Source organism: Convolutriloba macropyga, chromosome 4 (genome assembly GCF_964194025.1).
Source record: "Convolutriloba macropyga chromosome 4, txConMacr16.3, whole genome shotgun sequence".
Taxonomy (NCBI): Eukaryota; Metazoa; Xenacoelomorpha; order Acoela; family Convolutidae; genus Convolutriloba; species Convolutriloba macropyga.
In genome coordinates, this window is record NC_134471.1 from 42326774 (window position 1) to 42341304 (window position 14531).

General features: G+C 33.7%; 2 protein-coding genes across 4 annotated transcripts in view; one reads left to right on the forward strand and one right to left on the reverse strand.

The window, feature by feature from the left end:
- Positions 1-14531, reverse strand: part of LOC142337685 (retinoic acid receptor gamma-like) — a 497928-nt gene that overhangs the window by 446737 nt on the left and 36660 nt on the right. The gene's annotated exons all lie outside the window — the stretch shown is intronic.
- LOC142337684 (EF-hand calcium-binding domain-containing protein 4B-like) overlaps positions 1-14531 on the forward strand; it is a 182880-nt gene that overhangs the window by 104189 nt on the left and 64160 nt on the right. Inside the window, exon 15 of one of the 3 annotated variants that reach the window (XM_075387120.1) lies at positions 13575-13595. The exons of the other annotated variants lie outside the window; for them this stretch is intronic. Coding sequence (XP_075243235.1) covers positions 13575-13595 — 21 coding nt within the window. The remainder of the gene's footprint in view (positions 1-13574; positions 13596-14531) is intronic. 3 annotated transcript variants of the gene reach the window in all.

Below are 14531 nucleotides of genomic sequence, written 5' to 3' on the forward strand. Positions count from 1 at the left end.
ATTTTCAAATATGTAGTCATCAGAAAATCTACGGAAAAGTTTTTAAACTGAAATGCTGACAATTTTTTAATGTTAGTTGGTATAAGATCATTTTCCAGGAGAAAATTGTAGGCTGTTTTATTCCGATTCTCTAGAGATTTTCCGTGTTATAGGGAATCAACTTTTAATGTTTTTACTAGACCTTTAAAGCCACTCCTAGTACGAGAGTCTCTTTTGTTTGTTGTCAAAAAATATGTGTGATAAAAAAAAGTTGAGAGCTACCCCTAATTTCTTGAAAAATTTCTCTGAATATTTCCACGATATAAAAGTCAAAGACAGTGTATACTTTTTCGGAAAATAAAATTGAGGATGTACTATCCTTAAGAGTCCTACAAAAAATTTCCCTAACAAGGCGTTTCTGAGCCAATAAAATCTTGTTTAAGTTCGTTTTTGTTGTCGCACCATAAAAAACCAATGCATAACGTATTGTTTGATCAACCTTACGTCCATAAAACTTGTGCAGCTGCTTTTTCGTCAAAAATGTTTAACTGAGATAAACCAATCTGCAGAAGCGGTTCAATTTTCAACCACATGACTGATATGATTGCTGAAATCTTTTTTGTCAAATGAAACACCAAGGTATTTCACGTTAATTTGACATTTTAGAGGTTATCCAAGATCAGAAATATTTTCTTCATGATACCTTCCAAAATTGACTTAATCGCACTTGCTTTTGTTCACTGACAACCTATTCTCATCGAACCATTCCCTAAGACTATTCAAATCCTTTAACATTTTTTTGGACATCAGAAGAAGTTCACGATGAAAAAACACTGTTATATCATCCGCAAAACGACAAACGTTTGAAATTGTGCAACTAGAGGGCAGATCGTTAATGTATTAAAAAAAAACAAAAGAGGACCCAGCACGGATCCTTGAGGGACACCACAATGAAAATTACGAAAATCCGATGAACCCAATATCGTTGCAACGTATTGCTTTCGGTCCACCAAAAAATCTTTAAACCAACATAACACTTTGCATCTGATACCATAATGTTCCAGCTTCATTAAAAAAGTATCTTGATTCATGGTGTCGAACGCTTTTTGAAGATCAACAATACAGGCCAAGCCTATGTTTTTACTTATTATTGACCTTCTAAAATTTTTGGTAGAGCAAATAACAGCCGTGATGCAGGAATGTTTAGGTCTAAAACCATGTTGTTCATTGCTTATCAGGCTATGTTCGCTAAAAAACTGAGATGTCGTTGATGCATTAGTATTTCATAACATTTGCTCAAGGAAGATAGAAAACTATTTGGAAGGTAATTGTTACAGTCGTCCTTTGCTCCTTTTTTTAAGACGGGGAAAAGTTTTGCTGTTTTAAAATACGCATGAAAAATGCCTGCTTGCACACTTTCGTTAAAAGCATTCGCCAAAAAATCACTAAATACAACACTAAAATAGCTAAAAGCAACGCCACTAATGCCATCAGGACCACTCGAACTTTGTTTGCCTACTGACTTTTGTATATCAAACGTTTAATTTTTATCCGTCGGAAAAAAATGCAAGGGTTTTTACAAATTATTTGAAGGAAATTTTGCTGATATTTTTGCTGGATAATTTTTCTGATATTTTGCTGGAACCAATTGTGGCAAAATGGTCGTTGAAATTTTGCGGAGCTTTATTATTTGCTAAATTTTTGGTAGATGAGTTGAAATCTTTCACCAATTTGAAAAAGTTCCTGGATTGCGGATCATGTTCAAGTTTTGTTTTATCGTAATAGTTACTTTTACTGCGACGAGACAGCAATTTAACTTGATTCCTTGCTTTGCGGAATGCTTTAAGAACTGTATTAGATTTGCTTCTAACCTTTTTTGGTGCAGCTTATCTCTTATATTGATTGCTTCGCGGTTATTACTATTATCCCAATCCAGCCTGCCAAATCTGCGTTTTTTCTTGATTTTTTCAAGACAAAATTTGTCTACAACAACCATTATAGTTTCATCTAGGGCAACCATTTTTTCATTAGGGTTCAAACGGTGGTCATTTTTCGAGATTTTGATGTGAAGATTGTACAATGCACAGAGATGCATATCCAGATTTCCAAATATTTTGAAGTCACGAAATCTAATGTATTCTGTTTTCTTTTCGCCCTTTTTGTTCTGAAAACTGCTTTTAAAGCATGATGATCAGTTAAGGACGTTTTATTAATAATAATTTCCACTTGATTTTCACAAAAAAGGCAGTCAATTGCGCTATTAGATGAGGCACAAACTCTTGTAGGCTGATCATAGTTACTGCGTAAATTATACGATTCAGCAATCTCAAAAAATTGTTTTCTGTTAATCAATCAGTTTTCATGCTATCAATGTTGAAATCACCACACACGATGACCGGCTTTTCAAATGTTTTAAGAAAAAATAAGTGATCTTAAAATTCTTCGAATGATCTGACGCTCGTTGACGGGGGTCGATTTATTAACGATATAGTGTATGTTTTCCCAATTTTTGCTAAAGTTTTTGAAATAATGTTTTCATCTATAGTATTTGAAACATTTGGCTCATAAGATTTGACAAAATTTGAGCGTACTAAAAAGCAACTCCACCTCCAGAAGTACCGATGCGGTTTTTAACTTTTATAATTTTGTTGTTTTCGATGTTAAGAAAACTAAGAGGGTTCTTATCACTTAACCATGTCTCCCATAGAGCTATGAAAAGTTTCCGTTAGAAAAGGAAATATTATTGCTGAAGCGCATAAACAAATGGACATTTAACTTATTTTTGCCATTGCTCTTAGAGAATATTATTAACAAATGTGGTTTTTTTGAAAGTCTAGGTGCACTTGTTTTTGCACAGGAGTATTAGGAGCACCTCCGGGAGTCATTTCTAAGTCTCGCTTGTTTGATTGTTTTCTTGTTGTTACTGAATTCAATTTTTCTGCTCTTTCTCTAATTTGAACATCGTGTCGTGATAATCGTTCTCACAAAAAATGGGTTTGAATTTATGTGGATGAATGTTTTCCGGTTTTGTGTGTAAGGTCTGTTATCATAAACAAGATTTTATAATCAAAGTAAACAAATTTAGCAATTACGGGGGGACAATTTGCTTCGAGGTTTTTGGGAGCCGATGGCATGCTTTTATTGCTTGATTATTCAAGTTAGTTTTAAGGAATTTGTCGAAAAACATCAGTACGTTATCAGTTAGTGACCATTGGTTATTTTACAGGGGAATATTATCACTGATAACACAATCTTTTGGAGTGTATTCTTCCTGTGCTGATAATTGTTCTTTTAATTGAACATTTTCCTATGTCATTTCAACTATTTTTTCGCTTTGTTGCTCTATTTTAGCTGTAAGGGATTCAATCAGGTATTTGTTTCTTTTAATTTCATCTATCAGTAACGATAAGAAATTTTTGATGGCATTGTCATTAATGCTCGAAAGCAAAAGTTCAACGTTTTTCAATGTTAGACAATGCAATAAACGTAATAATAGTCTAAGTTTAGCGATCAGTGTTTCAATCTTTATTCAGTTCTCATGCGACTGTTTTGCAGCTGTTCATTTTGTTGTATTAGTCAATCCAGGAGACACTTAAAGCCAGCGCGATCGGAACTAGCTCTCTGTGTGAGCTTACGAAGATTATGGCCGCAGTTTTGTGTACTTCCATCAAATTTAAAGAAAATGCAATAAAATCTTTTTGACCATTTTTCACAAAAAAAATTCTGAATTTTGAAAAATTTCATATTCTTAAATATTGGACAGTTCCATATCTTATGAGTGCCATCCGCTAATGGGCAGTTGTTGTTTCGCATTTGCTTCGTTTCGTTCGGATTTGAACTCGCACTAATATTTGACGATTTTGAGAATCGTTTTTCCTTGTTAGCGTTTGGTCGATCATCTTCCTTTCGTTCGCTCTTGCTTGATGGCATTCCTTCATGGACAAAAGCCATTCGAGCTAGCCATTTTTCAAGGAGAGTGAGATCGGGTCTATCTTCTTGACACTCGTCAACGAAGAAGAACCACTTTTCTTTCAAGTTTGGGGGCAGTTTTTCAATTGCCACTTGCAGTGTTGAACTTGATTGCAGGTCGCCCTCATAGTTGTATTGCTTCAGTACATAAACTAGGTTGCTGATTGTTATTGAGTATTAAATTATAGCCGTTGAGTCGTGCATTCGAATTGGTTGTTGTTTGCGCAACATGTTAAGCTGAGCGTCGACAATTAGGTAAGGTCGCCCAAACTTCCATCCCAGGAGTTCCCACGCTTGAGCGTAGAATTCTCCCGAATAGCCCATTCCTGATATAACTGACTTTGCTTTACCTGTCAACAATGTTCTCAAGTGGCTCATTTTCTCTGAGTCAGGTATATCACGGTGGTGAACCGTTGCTTTGAACATATTCGACCACTCCGACCACTCTAGGGGGTTTCCGTCGAAAGAACTCAACTTTTTTGGTTGTGTCGTCCTTCAGAGCGGTAATTCAGTTTCTGTTGTGTGCTGTTCGTTTTTTCAAGTGCTCGATCGTGTTTTTCTATCTAAATGTTCTTGAAAATCAATTCTTAGTTTTTCCTATGTCTAGTTTTTGTTTAGTCAATAAACATTTTTTGGTTTAGAACTTTCCTGGTATGTTTTTTAATTCTTTTTTGTTGTTGAGTTTTGAACATCACCTCGTTGATATCATAGTCAATGCTTGGGTCGAACAGAATTACTAATTTTTTTGCTTTTTAGACAACAAAAACAGAAACTATCGTAAGATAGAATGATGTGTTAGTCTGAGCCAGCTTCAATTATCCTTATCATTGTTATGTCAAGCGTATAAAGAAATTTGGTTCTAAGCTTTGTCTGTATTAGCTTGTTGGCTTTGTGAACGTTCTCCTGTTATATATATATATATATATATATATATATTTATAACTATATATATATATATATATATATATATGAACGCCGGAGACTAAAATTTGCTGAGTATCATTACTGATTCAGAACATTTGCAGAAGAATTTTGAGATCTGATTAAGAAAAGTTTTTGTATGGACTCGACAGTGATTATGAATCTCAGTGAATAAGAGTCTGAATCAGAAAAACCTCTACTCGACACATTCAGTCAAATGGTCACATAAATCAGTACAGATATCGTTCTCATTTCTTTCTGATTCAGGCCTGAATTTCCGTAATACTTAGGTACGGGGTAGCAATGGATTTCGGATCTTAAATCAATTATATTTTTGTGCTGAAACTATGAATGCGCTAATGGCCCGCAGTCAAATACCCAACTCATTTTCAGCTCGCATAAATAACTGAAATGCGGCGAAGGAAATTAGCTGAAAGGCTCTATTTAAGCAGTGAAAGTGGCTTACACTGCATATAAATTTTGAGAAGGGCTGAATTATAGCGAGAAAAATTGCGTACTTTTTCTTTATTGCTAGTTCTCAAATCAGCATAGTCTGCTTCATTTGACAAAGAAACAAACAGTTGGCTTTGTTTTTATTTCACACAATTTAAACTTAAACTTATATAAACATTTGTCATTTTGAACGGGAGCAGCAGCATTTAAGTTCAGCATAAGTCAAGCACTAACTCAAACAAAAATTCAGCCTCCCCCCCGTTACTTTTTTGTGTCAATTTTAATTGTATAGCTAGTTCACTTTGTGAACAAACTTGTAGAGCAATACTCGAGGGCCGTAAAGACATGTGATGTACTTTGGTGCCATTATCCCATGTTTATCACGCCTTAGTCAAGACATTTCAAGATCGAATTAAACGCTCGCAAGGAGTGGTCGGGTATTTAATATACAATGGAACTATTTTTTATAAATAGCAAATATTCTACAAACACGAATGAATACACCGAACTTTTTTATTATCAGAAATACAGATTTAAGTTTTTAGTGAACAAGGAGGCTCGGTAATGTGCGTACGTACATAATGTTCCGACCCCTCTCTTCCACATTCTTGATTTAATTGGCTACCAAATGATGAAGAGATAGAAAACTTTCAAATACATAAATATCGTTCAATAAACCAATGGAATACAATAATGCCACGCTAGAGGGCCGATGAAACCTGTTGTTCATTAGACTACTAGAAAAGACAATAATGATAATCAAATAACAAACATTAATTACGACCAAAACTCGAAAAGTATGGGATTTGACATCGAAATATGGGTCTATTTCAAAGGATCAAAAATAAATAAAGCATATTACAAAGTTATAGAGTTTAAGTTTGCAAATAACAGAAAATTGTGTCTCCCAGTTTTGTTTCAATTTCGTTGATCATAAGCAGCAATCAGTTTTAAAAAGCATTAATTAGTTTTTTCATCAACAAGAATCTCAAATAAGGCACAATAGTTTTTTACAATTCTGAGATCCTTAGAACAGTCAAAAGAAAAGTTCATGCAGGCAGGAATTTTCAAATATGTAGTCATCAGAAAATCTACGGAAAAGTTTTTAAACTGAAATGCTGACAATTTTTTAATGTTAGTTGGTATAAGATCATTTTCCAGGAGAAAATTGTAGACTGTTTTATTCCGATTCTTCAGAGATTTTCCGTGTTATAGGGAATCGACTTGTAATGTTTTTACTAGACCTTTAAAGCCACTCCCAGTACGAGAGTCTCTTTTGTTTTTTGTCAAAAAATATGTGTGATAAAAAAAGTTGAGAGCTACCCCTAATTTCTTAAAAAATTTCTCAAAAAGTCAAAGACAGTGTATACTTTTTCGGAAAAAAAAGGATGTACTATCCTTAAGATTCCTACAAAAAATTTCCCTAACAAGGCGTTTCTGAGCCAATAAAATCTTGTTTAAGTTCGTTTTTGTTGTCGCACCATAAAAAACCAATGTATAACGTATTGTTTGAACAACCTTACGTCAATGAAACTTGTGCAGCTGCTTTTTCGTCAAAAATGTTTAACTGAGATAAACCAATCTGCTGAAGCGGTTCAATTTTTTAACCACATGACTGATATGATTGCTGAAATCTTTTTTGTCAAATAAAACACCACGATATTTCACGCTAATTTGACATTTTAGAGGTTATCCAAGATCAGAAATATTTTCTTCATGATACCTTCCAAAATTGACTTAATCGCACTTGCTTTTGTTCACTGACAACCTATGCTCATCGAACCATTCCCTAAGACTATTCAAATCCTTTAACATTTTTTGGACATCAGAAGAAGTTCACGATGAAAAAAGCACTGTTGTATCATCCGCAAAACGACAAACGTTTGAATTTGTGCAACTAGAGGGCAGATCGTTAATCTATTAAAAAAAACAAAAGAGGACCCAGCACGGATCCTTGAGGGACACCACAATGAAAATTACGAAAATCCGATGAACCCAATATCGTTGCAACGTATTGCTTTTGGTCCACCAAAAAATCTTTAAACCAACATAACACTTTGCATCTGATACCATAATGTTCCAGCTTCATTAAAAAAGTACCTTGATTCATGGTGTCGAACGCTTTTTGAAGATCAACATTACAGGCCAAGCCTATGTTTTTACTTATTATTGACCTTCTAAAATTTTTGGTAGAGCAAATAACAGCCGTCATGCAGGAATGTTTAGGTCTAAAACCATGTTGTTCATTGCTTATCAGGCTATGTTCGCTAAAAAAAACTGAGATGTCGTTGATGCATTAGTATTTCATAACATTTGCTCAAGGAAGATAGAAAACTATTTGGACGGTAATTGTTACAGTCGTCCTTTGCCCCTTTTTTTAAGAGAGGGAAAAGTTTTGCTGTTTTAAAATACGCATGAAAAATGCCTGCTTGCACACTTTCGTTAAAAGCATTCGCCGAGAAATCACTAAATACAACACTAAAATAGCTAAAAGCAACGCCACCTATGCCATCAGGACCACTCGAACTTTGTTTGCCTACTGACTTTTGTATATCAAACGTTTAATTTTTATCCGACTGAAAAAAATGCAAAATTTTTATCGTTATAAGGAAAATTGGGCTTTTACAAATTATTTGAAGGAAATTTTGCTGATATTTTGGAACCAATTGTGGCAAAATGGTCGTTGAAATTTTGCGGAGCTTTATTATTTGCTAAATTTTTGGTAGATGAGTTGAAATCTTTTACCAATTTGAAAAAGTTCCTGGATTGCGGATCGTGTTCAAGTTTTGTTTTATCGTAATAGTTACTTTTACTGCGACAAGACAGCAATTTAACTTGATTCCTTGCTTTGCGGAATGCTTTAAGAACTGTATTAGATTTGCTTCTAACCTTTTTTTGGTGCAGCTTATCTCTTATATTGATTGCTTCGCGGATATTACTATTATCCCAATCCAGCCTGCCAAATCTAAGTTTTTTCTAGACTATTTCAAGACAAAACTTGTCTAAAACAACCATTATAGTTTCATCTAGGGCAACCATTTTTTCATTAGGGTTCAAACGTTGGTCATTTTTCGAGATTTTGATGTGAAGATTGTACAATGCACAGAGATGCGTATCCAGATTTCCAAATATTTTGAAGTCACGGTATCTAATGTATTCTGTTTTCTTTTCGCCCTTTTTGTTCTGAAAACTGCTTTTAAAGCATGATGATCAGTTAAGGACGTTTTATTAATACTAATTTCCACTTGATTTTCACAAAAAAGGCAGTCAATTGCGCTATCAGATGAGGCACAAACTCTTGTAGGCTGATCATAGTTACTGCGTAAATTATACGATTCAGCAATCTCAAAAAATTGTTTTCTGTTAATCAATCAGTTTTCATGCTATCAATGTTGAAATCACCACACACGATGCCCGGTTTTTCAAATGTTTTAAGAAAAAATAAGTGGTCTTAAAATTCTTCGAATGATCTGACGCTCGTTGACGGGGGTCGATATATTAACAATATCGTGTATGTTTTCCCAATTTTTGCTAAAGTTTTTGAAATAATGTTTTCATCTATAGCATTTGAAACATTTGGCTCATAAGATTTGTCAAAATTTGAGCGTACTAAAAAGCAACTCCACCTCCAGAAGTACCAATGCGGTTTTTAACTTTTATATTTTTGTTATTTTCGATGTTAAGAAACTTAAGAGGGTTCTTATCACTTAACCATGTCTCCCATAGAGCTATGAAAAGTTTCCATTAGAAAAGGAAATATTATTGCTGAAGCGCATAAACAAATGGACATTTAACTTATTTTTGCCATTACTCTTAGAGATTATTATTAACAAATGTGGTTTTTTTGAAAGTCTAGGTGCACTTGTTTTTGCACAGGAGTATCAGGAGCACCTCCGGGAGTCATTTCTAAGTCTCGCTTGTTTGATTGTTTTCTTGTTGTTACTGAATTAGCTGTTGGACCATTTCTCACATTGTTAAATGAAAATCACTGTCCATTATTCTGAACTTGTTTGGTTTTCTTTTGAATAGCGGTATCCTTGTACCTATCAATGTCAAAAATAAGCGAAATTCCTTTACTCACAGTTTTGCCATTCTCTTCCACAAAAACTTTCACCTGACTTTTGTAAGTTGTTTTAAGTAAATTCAGTTTTTCTGCTCTAATTTAAACATCGTGTCGTGATAAGCGTTCTCACAAAAAATGGGTTTGAATTTATGTGGATGAATGTTTTCCGGTTTTGTGTGTAAGGTCTGTTACCATAAACAAGATTTTATAATCAAAGTAAACAAATTTAATAACTACGGGGGGACAATTTGCTTCGAGGTTTTTGGGAGCCGATGGCATGCTTTTATTGCTTGATTATTCAAGTTAATTTTAAGGAATTTGTCGAAAAACATCGGTACGTTATCAGTTAGTGACCATTGGCTATTTTACAGGGGAATTTTATCACTGATAACACAATCTTTTGGAGTGTATTGTTCCTGTGCTGATAATTGTTCTTTTAATTGAACAGTTTCTTATGTCATTTCAACTATTTTTTCGCTTTGTTGCTCTATTTTAGCTGTAAGGAATTCAATCAGGTATTTGTTTCTTTTAATTTCATCCATCAGTAACGATAAGAAATTTTTGATGGCATTGTCCATAATGCTCGAAAGCAAAAGTTCAACGTTTTTCAATGTTAGACATGGCAATAAACGTAATAATAGTCTAAGTTTAGCGATCAGTGTTTCAATCTTTATTCAGTTCTCATGCGACTGTTTTGCAGCTGTTCACTTTGTTGTATGAGTCAATCCAGGAGACACTTAAAGCCAGCGCGATCGGAACTAGCTCTCTGTGTGAGCTTACGAAGATTATGGCCGCAGTTTTGTGTACTTCCATCAAATTTAAAGAAAATGTGATAAAATCTTTTTGACCATTTTTCACAAAAAAAATTCTGAATTTTGAAAAATTTAGCGCATACATTCTAGCCAAAAAAACTGGGATCGAACAATTCGGCAACACTCCTCTATCCTCAAAGATGAAATCAATAACACTACTGTTGACAGTTTTAACACATTTTAGCAAAATTGACGAAAATTGGGTCGAATATACGGAAAATGTGATTAAAAACAACGGAACATCGTCTACTAGTCACAAAATTTGCACTTCGATAACTCCCTGTAAAAAGCGAAAGTCACAAAAATAATTTTAAATCCCATACTCGACGCTTTCTAATGAAAACACTCACAAATCTCTATTGTGATTATATCGATCGGCCAAAATTGATTGAACAAAAAAAACCATTTGGTAATATAGTTCCTCCCCCACCCCGCACTAAAGTGGGTCAACACAATTAACGTGCTGAACTTTTGTTCATACCGTAGCATATGATATCCAAGAATTTGGGACTTTCTGGATATTCACATATCCATTGGAAGTTTCAACCCAAAACTATTTTACAAAATTAATTTTTTGGTCAAATTTTGAGGTGATCAAATTCCACAACCAACACGCACCTCACAAAATAAACTTGGTTTTTAAACATGGAAACATTGTCATTGAACATTGTTTGAGCCGTCTCTGGGTTATGAAACTTGAACACTGGACATCCATGTAAATTTTCCGCCCTCTGTGATTTTTGAGCCTTCTACCTTTTCCAGTCAATAAAGTCCTCGAGTTGGAAGATAATTTGATAAAAAGCATTTGCAAAACGGAATTTAACTTTCAGCGCAGTTTTTTCTGCTAAAACAGCCATCTTCAAGGGCTAATAGAATAAATTTAAATCTCAACTAGTTATTTCATTTTTCTTTTGTCCTGACCAAAAAGGGGGCCATAACAAATAACGTGTTTATGAAAAGTTTACAGTCATTGCCAAAACAGTTAAGTTTAATACACAAAATTGGGAACTAAGACGAAATTTTACTGATCTCGGTTACAGAACTGCTTAGAATCAATTTTTTTGAAAATAGAAAAAATTGATTTGATTGGCTTGATTGACATTAACCGTATTCGCTCCATATATACGTCTCTATATATGCAAACAGTTTTTCATACTTTCTCATAGTTTTTTATGTCTTCTCAAAATTTCATGCCTTCTTGCTATGCCTTCTTCAATGGCCATTAATTTGCTTTTCTCTCAAAGAGAGTTGTTTTTCTTCGTAGCAAATAAGAAAATATTTTCAAGGCCGAAATTTTTACAAAACTATGTAGAATCAATTGATGGTTGAATTGTCAAGTTTTGTTATGCACAATGTTAAGTACAATGTTAGCTGATAATCTAATGGTAAACAGGTATACATCCGTCATGTTTTTAGCAATGATAGAATACAATTGTTGCAGTTCCTGAACAAAATAACTGAAAACAACTTAAATTTGTTCCCCAACTTGTTGGGGCATGTTTTGCCAGTAGTTTCAGTATCTGTTTGACTTTTTTTTGAGAGTGTTTCTTTGTATTTTGCCTAGTTTCTGGGATTATGTCTTCTTTTCACTTTTTGCTCAATTTTGGTTTTTTTGCGAAATTAGATTTCCAGGCAAAATAAACAAAACAAAAAACTCATTTCTTTTGTATAATGATGGCTAATGTGAAAGCAAGCTCATTTCACCAGGAAATCGCTATTCAAAAGTCTCGGGGCAAAATTTTGCAACAATCTGTTTAGTATATTTCATGTATGAAAGTTTTCATTTCATCAATATATAAACACCCGGATCATAGTGCGTGCCCGGGCTGTGGTTTCTTTGCTTTCATACAAGGATAGTTTATGATTTCATCCTGTCCGTGCTTTATTTCTTAGTACAATCATTGCATGAAACCAAAGAAATAATATATGATCCTTGTACGATTACCAAGAAATGATATATGATCCTAGTATGATTACTGAGAGTCATACATCTATTTGTCATAAATCTTTTACCATTTATGTTTTTGTTAATTTTTATTCGGTCTGTCTTCACTTGGTGATCAGCCAAAAGACCTTAACTGAAAATTCTTTTGCAAAGTTGGACACTAAATGAAAAGGTAAATCCGAATAGATAACTTAAATTTTGATATACTCTGAATCCAGTTTATACCTATAAATGCTCATTTATGAGAATTATCCACAAAAATTATCATATAACCTCAAATGAGTTTTCTGAACGTTTTCAAAAAGCAAAGTTATTTTTCTGGCATGCACAAAAAATTAAAAATGTCGATTACAAATGCAATTTAATAATTTAACGTCCTCTGACTACACTATACGAGATTTTATGGCACCAATCACTCTTTTATGTGTCATATATGACCTTGTAGGATTTCCAATAAATTTTTTCAACTTAGATGGAAAATAAAAATGGTACAGCTTTTAGGTTTTGAAATTTTTCGTATGATCCCTGTATGGTTTCCAGGAAATCAAATATGATCCATGTATGACTATCAAGAATTCATACAAATCATATATGACCTAGTATGACTAGTAAGAATCATATATGACCTAGTAAGAAAACAAAGAAAGTTATATGATCGGTTACCATGGTGAGTAAATCGGCGCTGAATCATAGAATTCCAATTCTTTTTTTGCTATTGCCATAGTCTGATCAGGTCACTTTTTGTATTAAAAATCAGAGAAAAATTTTGAATATCTGAAAATTCTCCGAACTGTTTAAAATAATTAACTTATTTTATCATGCGTCGCAAATTGTTTCAATCTGCAAAAAATCCTATTAGCGAATTTGATAGGCTTGCCAGAAATTGGATAATGAACAAATCCGCAGTCTTTGACCAAATAGACAAAAAGGGCAGGAAAACTGAATTGTTCAAAAGAATTCACAACATTTTTGATAATATGTGCCACACCAAATTTTGTCTCCAAATTTCAAAATAAATTGATATAATTGATAAATAAATAGAAACATATACTGATTATCTTGTGATCAGTGAAAATATGCAATAACAGAATGTGTATTCTAAATTCATGGAAAAAAGCAGACAATAAAAGAAACTCCTGAGATAGCATGATACAATGCTGATTGGACAATTTACTATTGTGATACGGTGAATCAGCCCTGATGATATACTATGAGACTAAGGTCCGGGTAAGGGAAATTGTGGGAGCTGCAAACGAGGTTAATACGTTAGCCTTGCTTTGGTTGAATGGTGATTATTTTTAAGTTTTTCATAAAAATAATGTTTGATTATTCAAATTCAGTATCATTGACGCAATAACGAGTCACACGGCAAAATGAAGATTTTCAGTGTCTCTAATCAGAAGAAATATAAATATGTTACTGATTGTTCTAGCCACCAAAATCAGAGAAAAGTGTAAGTTCAGTTGTACTTCATGTCTTAAACTATAGTAAAATACTCTTAATCCTCCGATTTATCAATATTTGCAATACTCAACTGTTTTCACTATATAGATTACTGTTTCATTGTTTTTACTATCACTATACTTGATCACTATATACTTATTACTGTTTGCTCTCTGTATCTCCTACTGTTTTCAATGAAATTTACTATGGATCTGTTCTAAGCTAAACTCGGCGTTTTTTCTTCTCTAGTACAATTTCTGACGCCATATTTTAAGCCAAACTTCGCTTTCAATAAGTTTAGAAAATTATAAGTCACAAAAGCATCAAACAAACCAACGGGAAAAACGTCAAAACTTTTACACAAAAATAAATGAGTCAACAGATTGACCATTACTGTGTTACTTGGATTGAAACAAAGAGACAGCATTCAATATCTTTTCATCAAACACATCAAGATCAAGAAAAAAATACCATAAAAAACTTTTAATACAGTTTCCTGCGTGGAGAACTGGTATTAGTCTGCCAATTATACAATGTGGTGCTAACTTGCTTGTTAACTAAAATTGCTTTATGTGTTGCTTTATTAAAAACAGTCGACGTAAGTTGTTTCATTTTTTTTTAGACTTTTGGATCGTTCAACAGGCCGACCCACCACTGCACTTACATGCAATTGAATGTTTAGAAGGAAAATTAGTTACAATTGAAATGAGTGGTAGTGAAAAAGTCAGAATTTTAACGAAGGACCTGTCCCCCCCCCCCCCCCCCCCGTGACAATACCGGCATGGCCTTCTTTTGGTGCTCTTTCCAAAATACTTGCATTTTTTTGTGGTTGGCACAGACTGGTATTTTTGTGAATTTGCTGTTGTGATAGTGTTAATAACTGTTAAAATATTGGTGAAAAGTTGTAGAGGTGATTAAATGAAACTTGTGAAAGTTTTTTAAAGTT